This window comes from Sinohyriopsis cumingii, chromosome 2 (assembly GCF_028554795.1).
Source record: "Sinohyriopsis cumingii isolate HCF-2022 chromosome 2, ASM2855479v2, whole genome shotgun sequence".
Lineage (NCBI taxonomy): Eukaryota > Metazoa > Mollusca > Bivalvia > Unionida > Unionidae > Sinohyriopsis > Sinohyriopsis cumingii.
The window spans coordinates 7,090,403-7,114,748 of record NC_142962.1 but is presented as its reverse complement, the minus strand read 5'-3'; the positions used below and the strand labels follow the sequence as shown (position 1 = coordinate 7,114,748).

The 24,346-nt window shown below is 36.7% G+C and overlaps 1 protein-coding gene across 2 annotated transcripts in view; it reads right to left on the bottom strand.

Moving 5' to 3' along the window:
* The window catches only part of LOC149804294 (temptin-like), an 81,087-nt gene extending 57,716 nt beyond the window's left edge, over positions 1-23,371 (bottom strand). Inside the window, exons 1-3 of one of the 2 annotated variants that reach the window (XM_089938562.1) lie at positions 23,048-23,366; positions 20,751-20,904; positions 18,523-18,963 (exon numbers count right to left, since the gene is read on the bottom strand). In XM_089938562.1, coding sequence (XP_089794688.1) covers positions 18,875-18,963; positions 20,751-20,904; positions 23,048-23,236 — 432 coding nt within the window. In that variant the 5' untranslated portion in view covers positions 23,237-23,366 and the 3' untranslated portion in view covers positions 18,523-18,874. Of the gene's footprint in view, positions 1-18,522; positions 18,964-20,750; positions 20,905-23,047 lie in introns of those variants that run through there. The other variant, XM_089938573.1, reaches the window with a different exon arrangement.
* Positions 23,372-24,346: the final 975 nt, after the last annotated feature.

The window sequence follows — 24,346 nt, the reverse complement described above, 5'->3', positions numbered from 1 at the left end:
TGCGCATCAATGTGGGGAAAAAAGCATTGTACCGAGTATACACTATTAATATTTTGTTTGTTGTGTATCTTAATTTTGTCAAGTCGCTCGGCAATAGTGGGAATTTCACTTATGACGTTGCTTATATTTTTTTTGCGTCGACATGGTTGATGATCGCGTTAATTTTTATAGGTGTTGCATGCGGGGTTCCAAAGAAATCTTCTGCGGTCTCTTTAAGCCGCTAAAAATTAAGACGAGTATTATTAAACGAACCAACATGTACAAAAATTAAGACGAGTATTATTAAACGAACCAACATGTACATCATGCTCGGCCTTCAACATAGATAATTTGGCGTCTACGGTACTATAGTTAGTGTCTACATATGTTTTTGCTGTGGCACTGTTTCACCGGTAGATCGTAAACGAATGACAAATTCATTTCTAATAGCTGTAATTGATATATCTGAATCTCTGATTTTACCGACATCAGTAAATATTTAAATATTATCCGTGGTAGCACTGTAAACTCTACGAACTATGTCATTCTATTTGATATTACTTGCTTTTATCCGAATAATGTTTCCTACCTGAAATATTCTCAGCATGTTTTTTTTTTATAATGTTTTTCTAATTTCGTGTTGTTTGTTTTTGTAATAATATTATTATGTTTCTTATCTTATAGGTGTTGTCTAATGTTATAAAGCGCTTAGAGCTTCTAAAGATCAGGCGCTATACAAAAAGTCCTCGATATTATTATTATTATTATTATTATCATCATCATCATCATCATTATTATTATTAAAACACTATATTTATCTTGAAAAATAGCAACATCTCGGTGAACTCCAGACTGGTTCATAATATCGGCGAGTTCATCTTCAGTCACGTAATTTGATAAATCCACGCCACCGGGATTTTTCTTGTCCCGCGAAGATGATCTTCCATAAATATCCACCAGTATTCGTTATAACGTCCATTTGAATAATTGTGCACGACTTTGTGAGGCGGTAATGTTGATTTTGATATAGCGTCGAGCACAGCAATTACTTCACGGCCGCATATTGGCGGATCAGTTATTGTCTGTGTTGGCAATATTGAATACCAGATCGGAATGGATTTTTTATATAACATAAATTCCTTCGGCGGGGGGAGTCCGTACGAATCGAAATAAACAGATCCACGTGGATCAATTGCGTATGCAAAGCAATGAGTACCTGGACCGGAACTATTATCGAGATTAATGATACCGGTTTCAACTTCATTGTGCTAGTTGGGTAATTGATCACGCATAAAAACATCTGGAAGGTATTTTATTTTTAATTTATAGGCAGCATTAATTAAATCAAAATTAGACATTGGACGTGTGTCTAACGAGGTATTGTTCCGGGAAGTCAGACCTTTTCTGTACCCTGAGACCGGCAGTCTTGGTCGACCCGGCCGGGGCATACTTGTTTTTTCTTTAGGTCTTCCTGCGATTTGCTGGCGTGATCTCTTTTTTAAGCTTTCTGCGTGTACCCACCCCCCACCCCCACCCGGTCGCTTTCTTTAATGCCATTCTTTCAGTGGTTCCAACTGCACCTAATGCGCCCGCTTTTTCAACGGCTGAAGCTGGTATTTCCGCAAGAAGAGGAAATATACCACCTGATTTAGTTATGTCTCCAAAAGCACCTGTATATAGTGTAATTCGTATTCCAGTTTTGGCTATTTTGCCATCGATATATTTTTTTGAGCTGACGTTCTGTGAGCTACAACTTATTTTGACCACCTGTGATCGGGTTATGTTCTAGCGTTATTTAGCACCATTTTGTTACCAACGAGGATTGTTCTTTTTTAATCTGACCAGGAGTCAGACGGACACTAACATGATGATTTGACATTTATAAATATCCCATGATTTTAAATCATGGCGGTGATCTAATTACAATTACATATTTTCCAATGGAGCGTCAACAACTCTCATTCTTCCACCAACACCTTCAAGTAACATTGATTTGTCACTGAGTATAACAGCAGTTGCTCTATAGCCATCAGCGGGTAGTCAAGCTACACGAGCTCGGAAGTGTATATCAACGACAGATTGCCTCAAAAATCTAAATGCTCCAACGAAACATAATAGATCGGATACAGCGTTGTGAAATGCCGCTGTGATATCTGCAAACCAGTATCAACATTTTGATGACGTCCCATAAATATCATCAACCGATGATATGCACGTGCTACAAGATCGTGTTCAAAATTCAGCACCACTTCCTCAGAAGGTTCCTGATGTCCGTTTATTTAAAGCAACTTCAGAAATTCCAAGTGTGTCAAATGCTGTTGGATTTACTTCCTGCGAGTCTAATCTGGTATTTATCTGACATACGGTAAATATATGTCGTGGTGCCGACACTCCCTGCTGTGATGCTATCTGCCATGTAAGTAACCCAGCAGCATTACCCTGAATACTATCTGTAGTCATTGTCAGCCGTGATAACAATGATTTACCACATGAGTTCATAAAAGACAGCAATCGTCGTTCTGCAGAAATCTTTGGAGTCATTACTGGCATCCACAGCGATAGTTGTGTTAGTATTACTTTACCAGTATCAACTGCGTTGGGTCACCAGATGCTTCATTGTCAGTGGCTTTTCTAACAAGTACCACGGTGTGTTTAGCACCGAATATAGCCTTTCTAACATTTCTGCAAAATCCAAAAATATGAGGCAGTGGAATTGCGCATGAAAACTCTCCATCATCGCTAGCATTCCTCGGCGTGCGGAAAATCCTACGTTGAAATTTTCATTCATTGATGCAATTTCAGTTCCAGCTGCGTTTATTGTTACGTTTCTGTTTTCTGGATGATTAGTTGTATCCTTTGCAAACATCATTGATAGACCGGCCGATCTCGTATTATCATAACTGTACCGCGCAAGAACAATCATCGTCGTGGGAACGTCGACGTTTTCAAGACATGATTCAATATTTATCCAGCAATCATGTATATAGCGCTGTTAAATAACGCCATGACACCATTGTTAACAAAACCAACTCGATCACCAATTCTGTATGTTGTATCATCTGCTTTTAAACGTCTACATTCGACCTCGATAAATGCGTCAGCGGGCAAGATAAATCTACTCGTATCCTGAACTTGTAATTCGATTCTTCCACTTGCGTTAGGTACACGCGCCTCATAAGAATAATAGTGATAATCACGCATAGACTGCTCTGTGAGAACTGATGTGTCCATGTCAAATGCTGGGTCAGATACAAGTTGTAACATTTTATTATAATTGCCATGATCTAAATTATGGTCGTCTAACACAAAGACCACTTCCTACTATCAGACTTGCAATTATAAATTTTTTTCTTTTTCTGCCTTGACATCCATCAAGGGTGGCACACCAGCCCGTTCTGTTAGCTTTTGATTTTGATTTGCGGCTTGATTTATTATTTTACTGACATTTGCAGACATAATTTCGGTGCTTGGTAATTTTATTGATGGTTGATGTTTTCGTCGTATTAATCGTGCTAATATGTCCTTGATTGCTGAGAATGCTTTACCGGCACCTTAATTCATCAAGGCACCAACATCACCAATACCTTTATCACAAACAACGTAAATATCTTTCATTCCTAGTTGTTTTGCAATCTGTATTGTTTCTGGGGCTATCCTTCTGAATAGACCCTGAACAACATCATCGAGCCCATCACCGAAAATCGCCTCATAAGTAGGTAATCGAGTATTCATCACCCTGACCATTACAGGACCACGTTGAGCATTATGTACATTCATCTTATTTATTAGTTATTTATCTAATCACTGTGGTAATCATCTACGATCTCATCGATATGTTCCCTGTTAATATCGATGTCCATGATATCGCCTGTAAATAATCTTCGACAAATATCAGCTGCTTCATTAATAATTTCTGGAGAATTATTTCCAGAACGTTACTAGGACAAGCAATAAAACCACTTCCCGCTGGGGTAGTTAAAGGAAAACCACTTTCTGTAACGCTGATATCAGGTGCATCGTGAAAGTCTTCTTTCGTTTTTCTAGAAGATTGTGATTTTTTCTGTTGTCATTCTATTTGTTGCTGCGATGAAGGAAGTTGATATGACGGCTCTTGCTCAGGAGATTCTGGTTGAGAAGATTTTAACTTCCTCGGTAGGTTTTTTCCTTGTTTTCCTAGCATTTCGAAATATTGATCTATTCTAGCGCGATAAATCTGATACACAGGATCACTCGTATCTACTTGATTAGTTCCTTGGTTTATACAAAAAAAAAGCCATTTGTACCAACACACGACTTACACTTTCATCATATTCTTCCGTTAAAAAATTACGCTTCCGATGAAAACTTTCAGCAGCAAATCCCCCTAATTCATTTATATCGTATCTTTTATATTGTATGTATTCCATCTTCCGTAAACTTTTTCATAAAACTAACTCCCTTCTTACCCTTCTTTGGCGTTATTTTTTCTTCTTCCTCGTCAATGACAGGGTCAACTTCGACTGCTTGCGGTTGTGGTTGAGCAGCAGATATCTCAGTTGGAACATCTCATATTTGCGTTTGCGCCTCAAGATCATGTGAAACGTCACTATCATATTATTGATAAGTATCCAGGTCCAGCAAATGACAAATATAATTTGAAATATACCGCACCAGATTTTATTCCTGTTGTTTTTCACGATTTCCGTGGTTATGCATCTCATATTATAGATAAAGCGTTTGGCAACAAGGATACAATAAATCGTCTGAAAAGTAACAACAACAATAAAATAAAGTGCATCCTAAATAACAATGAAAATTATATTTCCGTGACCCTTGGCAAATTAAAATTTATTGATAGTTTGCAGTTTATGGCAGCATCTTTGGATGAGCTTGTAAACGGCTACGGTAACTTTTATCATTTGAATCAGCATTTCGGTAAGAAATCAAATTTACTGACACAAAAATATATCTTTCTCCACGAGTACCTTGATGATTGGAGCACATTTGATGAAACAAGTTTACCTGACAAAGATAAGTTTTATTATCGGTTAAATATTGAGGGTGTCATCGATGATGATTATGCTTATGCTAAATCGATCTGGGACTCGGTCGACTGTAAAAAGTTCGGTGATTATCATCGCCTGTATCTTATCATAGATGTGTTGTTGCTCGCAGATATATTTGAAAGTTTCAGAGATGTCAGCGCTGATAACTACGGACTAAACCCAGCTTGGTATTATTCAGCACACTGACTAAGCCGGGATGTATTACTGAAACATAGCAAAATAAAACTAGAGCTGTTAACAGACCTAGACATGTTCTGTTTCATCGAGCGAGGAATCCGAGGCGAAATAAGTGTCATAACAACAAAATATGCAAGCGCCAAGAATAAATATTTAAACAATTTGATAATATGGCGCTACCAAGTTTATATAATATATTTTGATAGTAATAATCTGTATGGATAGATCATGTCTGAGTTTATGCCGCATGGTTGTTTCATTTGGATCAGTGAAAAAAAGTCTTTTGATGAAAGTGATAAAATCATAACAGACGATGTTAGTTAATTTGTTGAAGTTAATCTTTACTATCCTGTTGAGCTTCATGATAAACATAATGATGGGGTGGGGGTTGGGTAATCATGCTGTCTTCCTAATCCAAAATAGGGTTTTTGATAAGAAACCCCATATAAGCTTACTACTAATAGCCTCTTCCAGTCCATGTATCTCCAAATGTCTTTGTGCTTGTCATTCCTCCTTCATCCATATTTCTCAACACAGTCTGGTTGGTATATCAGCTGATTGTTATTCCAATTACTAAATATCAGCTGGTACTCTCCTTTATTTAAGCTTAGTCTGCTCACTCCATGTGCATCATTAGCCACGTGTTTACTATTTAAATTCAAGCTAGCGTACAAACATTTTTCCACTATGACTCGTACCATAAAAGCATAGTTCTGGTAGACAGTCCCTTTTCTACATTTCCAATACATATGGCAAAAGTTCTGTAGCACTCTTATAAATCGTGCAGTCATTCCACCAGTTAATCCTTGCATCATAGGATGTCTAGTCCTAATGCCTCCAACTGTGGATATCATTGCTTTATCTTCTTATCTTCTACTTTATATATGCTCCTGAAGTTTTCAAAATCTTCGTGTACTTCTTGTGAAGTCTCAGTTTGATATATTTCCTTTATCTGGTGTTACACCATATTCCAGCATGACTGCAAACTCTTTATAAATTCAAACTTTACTGTATCTTTGAGTACAATCTGCATATTCTTCACTGTAAACTTCTTGTTACCTTTCTTTAACTCTCTTAAGCCTCAATTATTCCAACCAATTTCTCTGCTCGTAGATTTTCCATCTACATTTACTTTCTTGAAGCAATAATCTAAATACTTTACTTCGCTAGCAATACGAGGTTATCAATACATATTACGTACTTCTAAATCATCCAATCCAAGTCCTTCCATTAGTACATTCCTTGTACAGCCTTTATGAAATCTCTGTACTCTTAACAACCTCCAACAATCCATGAGAATGCTTCCATTCTATTTCAGAATCATCCACTTCCAAAGGTCCAAGATGAATCTCATACATATTCTTGTTTCCACTATACATATATATATATATATATATATATATATATATATATATATATATATATATATATATATATATATATATATATATATATATATATATATATATATATTTAAGTGTTACATAAAAATGTCCTGTTCGCCTATATAAAGCCTCAGCTACCGCAATTTTACGCTCGATTCAGCTAGTGCTCGGAAACTCTCATTTAATATATGCTGGCTGATGGCTACTAAAACTACTAATGTAAAGTAAAAGGATTAACCTGCCTAAAAATAATATTACTAATAATAGGAAATTTTATAGAGGATTAACCTTGGTGTGCCCAACTTAGGATAGGTTAAATGAACTTGTATATGTATGTGTTAAGGATTAATTGTGAATGCTACACGATTGTATTAGAGTAGAACATACTGAAATAAATGTACAAGAAGCTAACTACTATGGAGGTAGTACAAAAAATTTTTAATTTAAAGGCACTAACGTAGAGAGACAGATTGCGTAAAGCAATTTTGATTATAAAGACATATTTAGAGACATGGTGAAAGCTACGTTAGTAGATACGTAGCTAGCGACAATATAGATACATAGAAAATATGTATGTACCTAAATATGTATGTAACTAAATATGCATGTACCTAAATATTATGTACCTAAATGTGTATGTACATAATATGTAACTAAATATGCATGTACCTAAATATTATGTACTTAAATGTGTATGCATGTACCTAAATAGTATGTACCTAAATGTGTATGTACATAAATATGTATGTAACTAAATATGCATGTACCTAAATATTATGTACCTAAATGTGTATGTACATAAATATGTATGTATCTAAATATGTATGTAACTAAATATAGATTGACTACTGTGACTACTGTAGTAGACACATATATAATTAAAAACTTGATTAGTATATAGCTTGATGAAGACGGACAAGTGTTTTTGTAAGGTTAGACTAGTCAGTGTCCCTAACCAAACAACAAGGGATGCATCGATCTATATAGTACGAAAGTTTGAGCTAGCCTAGTAGCACAGGAAAACGTTGCAGCGGAAAGAACCATACCAATCGTCCTATACCTCATTTAACTATAATTGGTATATAGTCCAGGCTGGTATGAGTACACTGAGTAGCGGAGGTAGTGACATCTAGGCTAGCGACTACTTGACTACTATATAGACTTTTGAATGGTCTGACGTACCAATAGCCTTGAAGGTGTTGATATGCCAACAATATTGATGTATTCACAGTAGAATGATCGAAAATGTTTTAAATGAATTCTCAATAACTCTAAAATACTGTTTAGTCCAAACAGTAGTATGAGCATTTTGTGATATCAATAAATAATTGAATAAATGATATCTCTCAAATTAAATCTAAACGCAACATTTGATTTTTCTACAAGCAAGATAAGGACCTGGGATGTGTAAGGATGCAAATTTCTGTCGATCTATGAAGAGCACATTAGTTTGGGGTTACAGAGCAATTAATTGCTTAATACATCGCTATTCTGCAATGATTTCTAATGTCTGTGTCGGGAGATCAAGTGATTCTTAAGTAAGTCTTCGTTTATTTAACCGTTTGACGACTAGAAAAAGGGAAGATTCACTTTGATTTTATATCGGAACTGTCAGATTTGAGTTTCTCCAGAATTAGGTTTGGAAATCTAGAAGTCAGGCTGACCGAAATTTTGTCGTCTAGTTATAAAAGGCGGTAGATATATTTAATCCTGATCGGTTACGCTAAATAAGGGGATTTGTTTCCCATACTTAATTTCCTAACTTTAAAATTGACGGCATTTAAAATTCTAATCAGTCTGCATTTCTCCTGCATGAGTGATAATATAAGGGACTCCGAGAATAAATTTAGAAGAAATTCTCTCGTAAAACAGTCGTCAAAGGGACAGAATGTCGGGAAAGTCGACAGACACAATTCGGCGCTAGAAGCGAACAAAACCTGGAAGCACAAGGTATTTGCGTCCATCTCATGTAATTCTTTGATACTAATACAAAGATTTGCTTGAATTTATTTGCTTATACTTGCATGAATTTATTTGTTTAAATCCGTAGATCAATTCTCTTGATATGAGTGTAACCGTGTTTGAGTTCATCTATTTGAATTCGTATAAAGTTCTTCTTTATATAAGTTTGACGAATTGTTTGAATTTGTCGTCTTGATTGTTAAAGGAACCTAAGAATTTCATGCATTACTTTAGTTGACATAAGTTACGAGAATCCGTTTGAATTCACCGATCTTAGATGATTTCATGTATGTTAACGATTCTGATGTGTGTATTCCCTGAAAATAACGCAGTTAATCGATATAATGAATTTCATGCAATCATCTGTGTGATGGAGCCGAGAAAGAAACTGCTGTGTCTCGTGTGATGTTAATGGGATTCAGGATGAAATAACCGTTAGTATGTACATTAATCTTATGCAACTAGGTTTGTTTATGGTCTGCCGTGTTTAGCTTGACCAGACAGCCTTTGTGATCTGTTTGAATTCCGTTAGAACGAAATCTGACATAACGAGAGGGGAGTAATGATCTATTCCCAGTAAGTCAACTGACAGAAGATTTAGTTTGCTTCTCTGTTTATTTTGAAAGGGAACATAGCTCCACTGACGTATCCACTGAAGTATTTACTGACGTATCCACGTACCTACTGATCCAAGTATCTACGTATCTACGTACTTACGTATCCACCTACCCACACAAAGTTCGAGGGCCGAAAAGAGGCGAGTCAGTATGGAGGTCGGAGAAGGAAAAAAGCGAAAGGAGCTAGAGGAACAAGCACAGTGAAGTTGGATGGACTGGAATTAGCAGGTTATGATGTTGTACAAGGCATTGACTTCGATCGTTCACTCGATTATATGATGAGTCAATTCTATCATTTAAAACAGACCGGCTATTTATATAAATACATTTGTGTTTGAAATTCGGTGAAAGATTTATTTAAAATATAAGTGTATCTTCCTAATGTAATGTATTATCACAATTGTTATGTAATTGATCAAATTGTTTTTTTTTTTCCTTTCATGTATGGTGGTTCGTGTCATTCTGTTCTTTATATCTGCTCAGTTCTCTGTTTATTCCACCTATAAGTTTCACACTTTATATTAATTGTTGAGGTCCACCTTGTGGGGGGTGGGTTAATTGGCGGATTGTACCTTCTTACAAGCTGTCCGCTTTATTCGGTTCTTGTTATCTACAAGATGATCGCCTACGGTGTTATTGCCCGGATCGAGTCAATATTAATATAAAGTGTGAAGTTATTTTTGTTTCATTTTGACATGAATTATGAAACTTAATTATTTGTTTACAACACCCACCGAGGTGATCCTAAGCTATATAGTTTTGATTCAGTGCCAATACTATTTCTACTACTATCGTGCTCGATCTCGTGTTATCATTCTCGTGGACAGCTCTTACCACGGTTTCATCGCGGGAAGGAATTGTTTCATCGGAAATCGCGTTTCGTGTAGTTGTTGTATACAACTGTAGGAAGTGTTCAGATACTGAGTACACACGCCTCGCTCGCACACAATACAGCGTGCTCGAGACAGCTAACTGTATGAATCTGTTCGGGGTAAAGAATCCAGTTATACCCTGAGTTCCGTTGTGCGGTTATGGATCTGACTGAGTGTACACAGCGAGATAGTGTGCGTTTAGCATAAGCTTTTGTTGTCTTGCACTCTCTTGCGTTTTATACGCCTTGGTGTCCTGCATTGTAAATGGTTTAGCACTGTAAACGTTTTGTATTTAATGTACAATTTTTCTGCCACAAGTGGGCAGGAAAATGTTCCTTTCTTGTGTAACGGGAGGCTATAAAGTCTAACTGTCGCAGTCCGGAATCAAACCCAGTTTCGTTGTCTCACATTCAGGCTCACGAGCTAAAAGATCTATACCAGCTAGGCTAGTGAGTAAGTGGCCTTATAGACCTGGACTGTGCCATTAGCTTCCAAATGTAACTATAAGGATATGTCTAAAGTCTTGATTCTGCAAAAATAAATCATGAAACACCAAGATTCCCATCCTGATCAATTTCATTAGCACCAGGATCTCGCAATATCCTTCAACGTTTTTCAGTTACATTTTCAATTAGACATGTCATCTGCATGCCATGTCCAAGAATGTCAATTTTGTCTTGTATCTGTAAATCGTGATTACATCAAATAGGGTTTCCTCACGGTTAATTACAATTGGTTTTATTGACATCATGTACCCAGGTTGTATCACCTCTTGTTTTGGTAATCATAGTTGTATTTTTCTGTATATATGTGCCGAGTTTGAAAACTATCTGTCAGTTTGCTTGATTTGTTTGCTGTGTAAAACCGGCTTGGTGTATAATTTTAAAAGTTCTACTGAGTGCGGCCATCAACATCACCAATTAACATACAAGAAAGGAACAGGAAAACAAGAGCAAAGAAATAATAATAAGAAGAGGAAACGATTAGCAACCCGCCAAGGCGTGAACAAAAGAAGTGCACAGAACAAAGGAACTCTCAAACAAAGGAACGATAGGAACACGTAACAGAAAACAAAGGAACAAAGGAGAGACTCTGAGCGGAGAAGCACACTGGGCGTTAAGACAAATACAAAAAATAAGTTATCATTCAATGCTAGATGAAATTTAAGTAGAAGAATGCAAACTAGGTCCAAACAAATGGCTCTATTCAATCCAAACACGTAAACACACAAGCCACCAAACAACCCTATCAACAAATCAGTAAAAATAATGGATGTATCACAACTCCAAACAGCACCAATAAAATATGTAAAACAAGCAAGATTAACGCAAGTCGTACCAACCAAAGCAAACTCCAATTCAACCAACATCACACTGGGACCCCAAATTCTGGTCACAAACACAGACCAAACAAACCACAAACCAGCAGACATAACTAACGGGGCCCCGACTGGCCGAGTGGTCTAAAGCGCTCACCGTTCTGGATCACTGCCATCTCACCTCTGTCTGCGTGGGTTCGAGTCCAAGGCTCGGCAAGCATGGGTACGTGGGAAAGCCTGCCAGTAGCTTCTCGTGGGTCGGTGGTTCTTCCTTGGGTTTTCCAGGCTTCTTCCTCCGCCAGTTATACTGGCCGCCATCTATAGGATATCTTGAGCTGAAAAATGGCGTTAATCCCTAGAACAACAACAACAACAACAATATAACTAACACCCCCACCCCACCAAAAGAAACTGCTAGATACACAAAACTACACTCCAGGAAACAATATAAATACAATGCCAATACTATCGCCTATCCTCTTCAAGGAAGCGGAAAAACCACACACAAATGAAGATATAGACACCACTATTCCAAACCTAACAAATGAATTTGACAGTAACCTACTTACCTTAAACTCCCCACAATTAGACCACATAACCATAACCAGCACCCCATAATTCACCAAAAATGAAATAACCAATCCTAGAAACATGCAAACAAACCAACAACAGGAAATCAAGCATAAAACAATAAATCAAAACATTAGGAAAGAAACTATACACTCAAGCCAAACTCCTGGACCATCTAGGATAATAACACCAAGGGAACCACCAACCTATGGGAACAAATCCAATGAATTAGACACTACCAAACTACCCAGCAGCATCACTAATAAGGCAACCCAAAGACCCAAAACAACCCAACACCCCAAAAACACATACCTAGGTAAAGGCAAGGGCCCACTAAAACCCCAAAACAACCAACCCCTCCCCCCACAAGTAAGGTTAACTCAAAACAGGAAATTAAACAACAACAAAATTCACAATTATCATTCCATCGAACACACCATTTACATAAGCAGCAGGTGCAACAGAATTACTAGTCTAAGTACCAATAGTGTTATGACAGCACTGGCCCAGATTCATACTGGACAATTAAAACTGATAAGACCAAGGCGAAACTACCTGATTGTCCAATGCAGCACAATTCAACAGGTGGAAAAATTCATCCAAATTGAAACTATAGGCCCAGTAAAGATCAAAGTAGAGAGACACCACAGCACTTAAAGGAAAACACGTGTCACTTCGAACTCCAAACACAGTGAAACCATAACTAATCTGGCTAAAACCACTAAAACGACTATCTTTAAAAAAAGTAACAGCACTAAACGGATACAACAAGGACATAAGCAATGAACTCCTACTTCATAAACTCACAACAAATGGAACACAGACCACCAAAGTCTATCGTCTTAAAAATCACAAGGGACAAGAAACAAACAAAGCAGTTATAGAGGCTACCGAGCCAATACCCTCAATAATAAAACTAGGACAGTCAGGAGTGTACCATAAGCTGGAAAACTACATAAATAGGCCAAGATTTTGCACCTAATGCCTGCACTGGGGACACTATGCCCTCAGATGTAGATTCAAACCAAGATATAAGTCCACACAAAGGAGAATGCCACACAACTAAACAAAACTGTGCTAACTGTAAAGAAAACCATTATCCTAGATCGGCTGAATGCAGATTTGCAATAAAAGAGAAACAAATAGTGGACTTAATGAACGAAAAACACCTCACCTACCATTCTGCCAAAAACATTATCTGTAAAAACAACCCTAGCACACCAAAATCTACCTCTGAAACAATCAATGAGCACCAAAACTCTCCACACAGAATCAGAAGGGAAAACATTGCACCACAAAATATACCCTCGAATCAGGAAACAAAAGAACCAAAAACTACAACCCACATTGTGACAAACCAAGACCACCCTGATAACACTCCAGATACAAACAAAACTGTCACCCAAAACATCCCCAAACCTAACACACACACCCCAACAGAGAATTAATGCAGGAAGTAATGAACTTAAGAACAGGAACCCTAATACAAGATCTCAATAGCATAATGAGAACCCTCAAAACCATTTTCACCATACTAGCTGATTGGACCACACGACTAACAGATAAAGACAACGTCAAAAATGGATAGTACAAATAATAATAAAATCACCATCTGGCAATGTAACTGCAGAGGAATCTTTAAAAACCTATCAGAACTGCAGAACAAACTGAATAATACGGCCGTAAAACCAGACGTTATATGCCTACAGGAAACCCTCATAACACAAGAACACAAACGCCTGCCCAAACTACAAGACTATACCCAGGGAATCTTTAAAAACAGACCCAAGGGGCAGAAAGGGGGTGGACTAGCAATTTTTTTGATAGATACACTAATCAACTATGAAATAACAGAAGTACCCCCTAATCTAAACATCAATAATAGCATCGAAATAATGTCAGTAATGATAAATATAGGAACCACAAACATTCAAATAATAAATGAATACGACCCAGGGGTACCTTCTGCCCTACCAACCTAATCTCACTAAGGGCAATCACTAATAACAACAACAACAATCTAATTATCTGTGGCGACTTCAACGCATTCAGTGATGGGGAGGTAAAAATAAAAATCAAAGAAGAAAAATGGTTGAAAAATGGATAACTGAGAACAATCTGGTCATCTTAAATGACGGGTCGAACACTAGATTAAACCCTGAGGATGGCACTCTCTCAGCCATAGACCTAACCATCACTACCCCAAAATTGGCTCAAATCACAAATTGGTGGGAGGATCAAGAAGATACGTTAGGAAGTGACCATTTCCCCATCACAATCAATATTAAAAAAAAACTCAACACATTCCAAACGAAACCTCACCTATATGGAGGTACCAACAGGCAGACTGGGACCAATTCCAGTTATTACTAGCTAGAGTAAATCCAGATAACTTAGAAAGCCCAAATATTGACATGTATTATGATAACATAACAGACACAATTATAGAGGCAGCTAACCGATGCATCCCAAAGACAACTAATATCCAAACTAAAAACCCTGTACCATGGTAAACAGTGCACTATAGCACATAAAGGCAAAAAATGGCCTTAAATAAACATAAACGCACAAAAAATTATATCTACTTCCAGCAATATAAAGATAAAGAAAAAGTACTAAAACAAACTATAAAAACTGCTAAAATTAATCTATGGCAAACCTTTCGCTCTAAACTGAGTCTAAAATCAAACTCAAAACAAATATGGGACAAGATAAAAGCCATAAAAGGGAAAGCAACTACCTCAGCCCCAAAAATTAAAAATGCCATAAGGCAGACCTCCTAGCGAAGCATTTTTCGAACATGAGTAGCAACAATAACCATACCAGAAACTTTCAAGAACACAAAAAAAAACTAATGGAGGAAACCCAGCCTCAAATGTTTCAAGACCAAGGAACAAAAGAATCGCACCTAAATAGGGACATCACAGTACCTGAATGGGAGATAGCCCTACGATCCAAAAACGAAACATCCCCTGGTAAGGATCAGTTAGGTTACATTATCTATAAAAAAAAACTACCTATCAATATAACAATAGCCATAATCAAACTCTTTAATAGGATATGGAATAAAGGCCAAATACCCACCAAATGGAAACAGGCCATAGTAATACCAATCCCCAAGCTAGGTAAAGATCCCACCAACATAAATTCGTACCGATCCATCTCCCTTTCAAACAATATTTGCAAAATAATGGAGACAAGAATAGCAAATAGGTTAAAACACCACCTAGAAACCAAAGACCTACTCTCCATAAATCAATGTGGCTTTCGGAACAAACGGTCCACCACTGACCAACTTCTCAGATTGGAAACAGACATCAAACTCGCTTTTAACGCACATAGGAAAACCGATCACAACCTCATAGCGGTTTTTCTAGACCTAGAAAAAGCGTTCGACCTAGTATGGACTAATGGACTAATGGCCAAATTAAACCAATTTGGAATAACTGGACTCGTGTTCAACTGGTTTGCCGATTTCCTCACTGGCCGGAAAATTACCACAAGAATAGGCAACACCCCTTGGAAGAATTTTCACTTGAAAATGGAACACCGCAAGGCAGTGTAATAAGTCCCCTACTATTTAACCTAATGGTAAACGACCTTGACCTCAATGCAGCCTCCACAAAAATAAACTTGTCACAATTTGCAGATGATAGTGGCATATGGAGGAATGGAAATCCTGCCAATAAAACAGTAGTTAAAGAAATCCAGCAGAGCCTAGACAACATAGGGAGATGGGCGGACAAATGGGGTTTCAAAATATCCCATGAAAAAACTGTGGCAATCATATTCACCCCCAAACGAAATAACAACCTAGTCTATCCAAACTTCTATATGCAAAATCAATTAATCAAATACGTAACAGTAGTAAAATTCCTAGGAATGTTCTCTGACAACATGAAAAAAGCACATTGAACAACTCACCCAGAATTGTAACAAAGCTCTCAATTTACTCAGGAACATCACAGGGACTGACTGGGGATCCAACCAGGAAACCCTCTTCACAATATATAAAACCCTAATTAGATCAAAACTGGATTACGGTTGCCAAGCATATAACTCGGCTAAGCAACCTGTACTACAAAAACTTGACACTATCCAGAGAAAAGCCTTACTATTATGCACAGGAACACTCCCCTCAACATCATTAGAAGAACTACAAACACTAACAGGAGAACCACCCAGACAACCATCCCACCAAAATAGCTATAAACAAGTGTAAAGTTGTCTTCAAACCCAAAATCATACCCACCACACCAAGTGGCAAAGTAATCCTTGAACTAAGAGAAAAGATACCTCTACTAAAAATACAGGTAGCAAACAATACAGACCAGAACAAATCACCATGGTTAAAAAACCCACCAAGGATTAACATTGAAGCTACCAAATTAGGCAATAAAGAAGGACAAGAAAACTTACTAAAACCTGTACTGGTAAACGAAATCAACCAAAAATACCCGGACTATGTTAAAATATATACAGATGGATAAAAAACAAACAACCCACCAAGAACAGCAGCAGCAATAGTCATCTCTGAATTCAATATACAAACGGGATCCAGATTACCTGACTATTGCTCCATTTACATCACTGAATTTTGTGCTATACTTGAATCACTACAATGGATCAGAGACAACCAAATACCTAAAGCAGTCATTATAAGCGATTCCCTAAGCGTTATCAAATCGATCCAAAATCGCAATACACACTCTAGGGAACAATTCCTCGACAGAGCATGCCAATTAATCGACGATATCACCACAGCACATTAATTAGTCGAGCTCATGTGGATACGTCGTACATTGGAATCTCTGGCAACGAAACAGCAGACAAAGTTGCACAAACCAAACTAGGAGATCAAAACTTTATCAAGCTCAACTATAGCTCTACAGAAGCACTAAGCTTCGCACAAACATATATAGACCAAAAATTGCAAGATTTTTGGAACTCCTCCACAAAAGGTAAAAAGCACCATGAAACCCAAAAAGCCGTTGATAGGAACATACAGCTACCTAAGGGTACCTATTTAGAACAGAAAACCATAAACAGGATAATAACTGGAAAAACTAAACTAGCAAGCAGTTTTGGAAGGTTTATAGGACCCAAACCAGCAACCATTAACTGCTTTAACTGCCACACCACCGAAGATCTACACTACGTATTCGATATATGCCCAAAATATCAACCCGCTAGGAAAATATTTAACAAAAACCAAAAAGAGATTGGATCACCACACACATACCCAGAGTTACTTATGGACTCTAATAAAAACAACAATCAGCATATAAAAATATAAATAAATTTATAGACTCAGCAGGACTTAGGAACAAAATATAATTACTATCCCCACAAAACCAAAAGACCCAGTAATTAGCTAAATAAATTTAGAAGCCCCCACATAAAAACCCATAACATATCATTCAATTTTATAAAGATGTTAATAAATAATTCACTTACGAAGCACCTATCAAAAACTATGGAAACCGCAAAATCTGATGTCCTAGATGTCCTTAACGAACCGACTAATCAGCTAGGACTCCGGTCCTAGATGTCCTGAACGAACCGTATAATCGGCTAGGACTCGGGTCTCTTGCTAAATAAAGCATAAATAACATTCAATCTCTAAAAACATTAATAAATAAATAAATAACTTAAAGAGGCAATATCTAAAAACTTATAAATAACATAACGTAGGAAGCACACCTTAAACACCTCGACTAGTAATACCATAATAACCTTGAAAATCTCTCTTCATATATGATTTCTACAAACAACCTCTATAAACAGCATAGAACACCCACCCACCCTTTTTAGAACATTTTGACAAAAGAAAAACACAAAAATAAAATAAAAATAAGAAACATCAGGAAAATGCAACAAGAAACCAGCGATGTGAAGCAACCAGGACCGTTCCCGAGCTCTCCTTCCCACTAATGACAGCCAACCATTTAACTGTAAGGGACCATTATGGACCCACAGACTGAGGCCAAACTATCAGGGTTCCTTGAACCCATAAAAGCCTGGGGGAGGTGGCACCATTCCCTTCCCCAGGAACAACTAGCAGGCTGCGGTGCAGTCAGAAAAAAGTGGCACATGCACAATTGTGCGCACGCCACTATAATTAAACTCAACAACAAAAATGTGCCGAGAGGATTGGAAAATGGAAATGTCGGTATTTGCATGGAACCATCCACTCTCCCTCTCCTGTTAATGTTTATTTATAAGAACTTGTGTGACTCTTTTGCACTTAATGTTTGGAAGCTTATCATTTGACTCCAGACATGAAATCCAATACATGAAATTTCGTTGTATTTTTGTGGAGTATGAATGTAGATGCACCAGTTGTTCCTTTATTAGTTTACGGCTGTGGTGTGTATAATTGTTAGATCGTCAATACCCATCAGTTGACATTGTTGTAGAATGTAGTGGATGGAAGCCATTGACTAAAATAGACATTGTGATGTGACGCAAACTACTAATTCAAGACCGTAAATGAACAGTTACGGAATTTCCCGAAGCAGTTAGTGTCTGTGCAATACTAAAATTGGAAATTTACGCAAATATATTCAAATTTAAAAAAAATACATCGAACGTGACTTGAATAATTGGATATGTTGTAATCTGATTTTGTAAATTAAAGGTAGATAAAAATAATTTTATTGTTAGCATGTATCACACAGCCGTGGCAATGAACGATAAAGGAAGTTGTAATACACCTTAAAGAAAATTGCTTCATTGATGTTCTAAATGCGTGAAAGTACAGATTAGAACACTTTCAGTGGAAAGTTTACAACATGTTACAACAGGTGTTTAAGTTTTAAGATACATTTCTTCTAAAGAGATTGGTGTGCATTTCTACAAGCTTTGTTATATCTGAGTACATCCCCATCCATAAATGTCATTGATTGTGCTATCGCGTAGCAATACATCCATAGTCAGTACATGTGAATTATGATGAAGCAACACACGCGTGGTCTTGACATCCACAGAAGAATACTTGGTTAGAGCAAACATGGGATCCTAGTGGTTCACAGATTCCTAAAAGAAACAAAGGAAGAAAACAATAATTGTTGATGAAGATGCTAGACTAGTTAACAGAAATGAGCGGCTTCGATGTACCATTATTGGATATATATATATATATATATATATATATATATATATATATATATATATATATATATATATATATATATACTTCATGATTTTTATTACTTCCAAGAAATAGCTACTTATAATATATTTTGCTTCTTTAAGTTTCGCTTACCAGAATAACATCAAAAATAGCTTTGGAGTCCTGAGCGTGAAATTACGAACAGTTAAATTAAAATCAGTTATATTTTAACCCACATCTTAACATATGAACTGAATAGGAGGATGCGTGCAAATTAACTATCGTCAAATGTTTAAACATTACTTTACCAGAAAATGAAAGGGAAATAATGGATAATTGTATTTGAAGAAGAAAAAAATTCATCATAAGATAAACCAAACAAATAAAACGTGAGTTCCAAGCATCACATAAAAGAACATGATGAAATATATGAGACTCAGTAACACTATTCTTCTAGACCTTAATGGGCATAGGTAACTGGTATCCAGTTTCACATATTCCTATAACCGACAAGGTAAAAGATGTGCTTTGAATGCAAGCCATTATAAACGGTTCATTGTAGTCAAACAAAATTTTCAAGGTGAATGTCACGTCAGCGTATTCAGGACCACGTTTGAATGATGGGTAACAACAATACCTGGCATTTAATAGGAAAACAACTGCATAATAATCAATCATCAATATAAATAAAATTAGTCACTAATTATTCCAAAATAATGGAGTCTTTTGTAAATCAAACTCTGCTGACTTGACTATTCGATTTCTATGCTTAACTACGGCCAAAGTAAGTGGTAAACTCACATGTCAAACCAGCTGTAGCCGGTTTTACTATGTAGGTTACGATGTAGATTTGAATACGGTACCAGCTTGTCCAGAGAGCAATCTGATTCTAATAAGATCTTCACTGCCCTACGTAACTATCTGACAGCAATAGCTTAGGGGTCATGTTATGTTTACCTATGCATAAGCAAACAGACATACTGCTTTAAGAAATCAGAAAGTGAAAACAATCGTTCGGCTTATATTGATGCTCTTCAGCCATACTACCCAGTCTTCCAAACACGAAGATATAAGACTTTATCTGATTGGCTGATAAAATTAGCGATTATCGTAAAATAAAAGGTCACCAGAACATGACCCCTACGCGGTTGCTGTCAGATCTTCACCTAATCAGACTAGTCCACACGGTTACTTCACTTCACTTACTACATGGACATCTGAAATTACCGCACAAATACCTGTAGTGCATTTTTGTTTTCTTTTCTTTATATATGTATTTTTGAAGGTGTTTATTTATTATCCATTAATTATAACCCCTGTGTTCGTGCCATGCAAAATATGGAAAATATTGCACTTTTTATTTTCCAGGATTTCGTTTCAAAGTAACACTGCAATAATTTCATCCTTACATTCAATCAGATTTTGACAGTGCCCCTCACACACACACACACACACACACACACACACACACACGCACACACAAACATATTACGTCATTGAATATTTCTGAGTGTTTTCAAAACAGTCCGATCAGTATTAGAAATATCAGCAGTAGTAGAAATAGTTGTAGTATTATCGGAAATAAACGATCAGCAAATAGAAAAGTAAATTTTATAGTTATTAGTTTACAACGTATTTAGCCTTGTAAGTAATTAGGTGTTTTCAAGAAATCAGTGGAACTTTTGTACTAAAATATTCTGATTTACAGTACCCGGATGTCCAGTGGCATTATGAGCAGGAGCAGGACCGCCCTTGCTCCACGTGCAATGTGGATCTCCGAGCTCGTCGCCATTCGTCTTGCCGTCTCTGTCCGAATCCTTCATACAAAGGGATCGGGTCCACGTATAGCTAGCAGCCGCAAAATCCTAGACGAATAGAGTACGTTTTGAGTGTGAAATGATGTCTGAGAAACAATATTCCTTCTTTTCCAACAAAGCGACATAACTTGATTGCATATTTAAATAAATTGTAAACAATATTGCCGACGAGATCTTATTCTCCTTGTGTTTAATATATTAGCATTCTCTCCTTTAGGGTTCTTTCCCATCACAGCGGAAAGTGGCCACATTTATAGATATAATAGAAATGATTGTAGATTGAATCCATCCATCGTGGTCTCTATCGAAAGTGCCATGTAAAATCTCAGCAAAATGCAGTTTATGTATGTTTTCAATTATCTATAGTTTGATCAATATTTAGTTATAAATGCCAAGCTGGTTTCAACCTTGCTTATTCTACAGTGAACGAGTCAGTTGGAACGTTTGATAAAACATGCCACGTTCTTGATTATAAAGACATGGCAGGCTTAGTCTTGTCACATGTTCTTCATTATAAAGACATGGCAGGCTTAGTCTTGTCACGTGTTCTTGATTATAGAAACGTGGCAGGCTTAGTCTTGTCACATGTTCTTCATTATAAAGACATGGCAGGCTTAGTCTTGTCACATGTTCTTGATTATTAAGACATGGCAGGCTTAGTCTTGTCACGTGTTCTTGATTATAAAGACATGGCAGGCTTAGTCTTGTCACATGTTCTTGATTATTAAGACATGGCAGGCTTAGTCTTGTCACGTGTTCTTGATTATAAAGACATGGCAGGCTTAGTCTTGTCACATGTTCTTGATTATAAAGACATGGCAGGCTTAGTCTTGTCACATGTTCTTGATTATTAAGACATGGCAGGCTTAGTCTTGTCACGTGTTCTTGATTATAAAGACATGGCAGGCTTAGTCTTGTCACATGTTCTTGATTATTAAGACATGGCAGGCTTAGTCTTGTCACATATTCTTGATTATTAAGACATGGCAGGCTTAGTCTTGTCACTCGTTCTTGATTATAAAGACATGGCAGACTTAGTCTTGTCACACACTTTATGTCCATGAACATTATGCAATCGGTTACAAGACTAATTTTCAACCTAATACATTGTGTCTGCATTAATAATTAATTCTTCACAATTATATTTGACATTTTTACTGAAATATTCATGAAGATAATCTTTTCGATATGTTAGATTTTTTTCCCTATCTCTGCATTCAAAGTATTCAACGGTATTATATTCCTATAGATAAGAATTAACCATGCAGCAAACTCAAATTTATTTAAGGAAACTCAAAAAGTCGCTTGACCTTTCTGGCGGTTGTTTACTGCGTGCTCCATGACATTTTAATTTTTTCATCCTCTGTAAAACGTGTTTCTTTTTTTTTGTTTCCTGCGTTTTTTAACAACTTGTTTCTAAACTATTATTTCAGTATTTTTGCATATTCTTTATCATTTATTAGATAGTTTTGTGTTTTATCCAAGTGAGATAATTAAATCACAGTAGCAATAGTAATTTCCTAATGTGTAGTCGGTATCGCTTGCAAGTGAATGAAAGGAGGCAAACTGTGTACATAATTGTACACCTTTACTTTGATAAGCACGCATTATAGGAAACATTTACATTATCAAGCAATCTTTCCGGCTTTCTATAGGACATTAAGAACGTTGGCATACTATATACTAATGGTGAAGCTATTGGGGTTAATATATAACCACACAAGGAAGGTTCAATTTTGTGTCTTTCAAACGAACTGCGTCACCAATTCCTGACTCCTTGACGAAAATGATTTAAATCTGTAGTTTCAGAAGAACTACTTACCACAATAGCTTAAGAACAGAAAACAAAACACTTAAGTCTGGTATTTGTAACGCTTCTCCAACACGTTTGACTGGTGGATTGCAAATGCTTGCTAAACATGTACGCCAGCATTACAAGTACATATAGAAAACGGCGCAATGCATTTATACAATAACCAAAGTAAAGTAGCAGCATGTTGTTACAGACATTACTAAAAGCTTAACAAGGTTGATAATCAAGAACGATTTGTGGATGAGTTAATAACCAATACAAATTGGCGATGATAGTCATGCACGCCATTAGCTCTTTACACTTCACAACGATTTTTCAAAGGGTTATGTCTATTGTCGTCTGCATTAATAACACTGGAAGACATGACGTGTTACTTACCAGTCCGAACGGATTATTATCGTGGGTATGATTTGTTGGATTATAATGACCAACAGGTGCCCAGATTTTACCGCCATATGTGCCGTAACACATATTCGGCACACCATACCCATTTGGGAACTCGTCCCTGTAAAATGGCCTTCCATATATGATTCCAATGACGGTTATAATAAGCAAAATTAGCATCATCGTGTCTTGCGAAACTGTGTCTCGTAGACTTTCAGGCGAGATTCTTTCTAGGACGGAACAAGGAGTGGATTTTATAGTACTGGTTGTGCTGTGATGTCTATATTACCTATTCACTAATGACAAGTGCCGTACGTATCAAGCGATCGGGCTAGGAATTATTTTCCTGCTGTGTCGGCCTTGCCAGAAAATATGTCGCGTTATTAACCTATAAGCTTCATGTATAAACTGCCTCCTTTTGAAAATGTATTATGTTGAGAGCCATAAGGGAGGTTTTGTTAACTATTTAGTTTGGAACCTAGATGATGATGATGATGCCTACCTCTCGTAAAACATTTTGAAATTGCGTTATTACCCTCACTGAATATTTGTAAAGCTAAATATAATCCAGTACTTATCTGTACAATCACGCTGCTAAGTTAAACCATATAATCGCAATTTATGAAATCCGTAGTTTTTTCTTGGACACCATCCCATCTGTTACGAATCTATGGTCACAAACTTAGGTAACAGCAAAGAAGCAAAACCAACAAGTTTTGTGAAACTTAACAAACGATTTAACTATTAAAGTAATAAATGAAAAATATGAAGGAACGTACAGTATAAAGAAGCGAATCCAAATTAGTTGTTATAAAGGTTTATGAAAGTCCTAAACGAACGAAAAGTCCCTTATAATTTTCAATACCTGAATTGAACTGGTCCTCCTAGAAACGTGACGTCGTCAAGATGGCGTTGTCCAGAATTCTTTTGAATAATTAATCACAGTTCCAGCATAATTTTAGAGTGCAAATAATGAGCACTTTCTATCACCACTGAAAAGTCCAAACTATTTTTTTTCCTCTCGAAAAATATCTAAGTACAACATAAAATATGTCTGCAGACTTACAACAAGAGCACTAAAAGTGTGAATGACTCTAAAATTCGGAATGAAAATGAATGCCTCATTTTCTCCTTATATGCACCGTATATTGCGAATGTAGTTTGCTATAGACCCCATGTGACAACATACATTGTTGATTTTACGACAAATTATGTATATTTTGTGTGAGCTCGCACAACCAATAGGAATCAACAGAATTCTTCTTGGAACTTCTATATCCCATCAGTTATTAA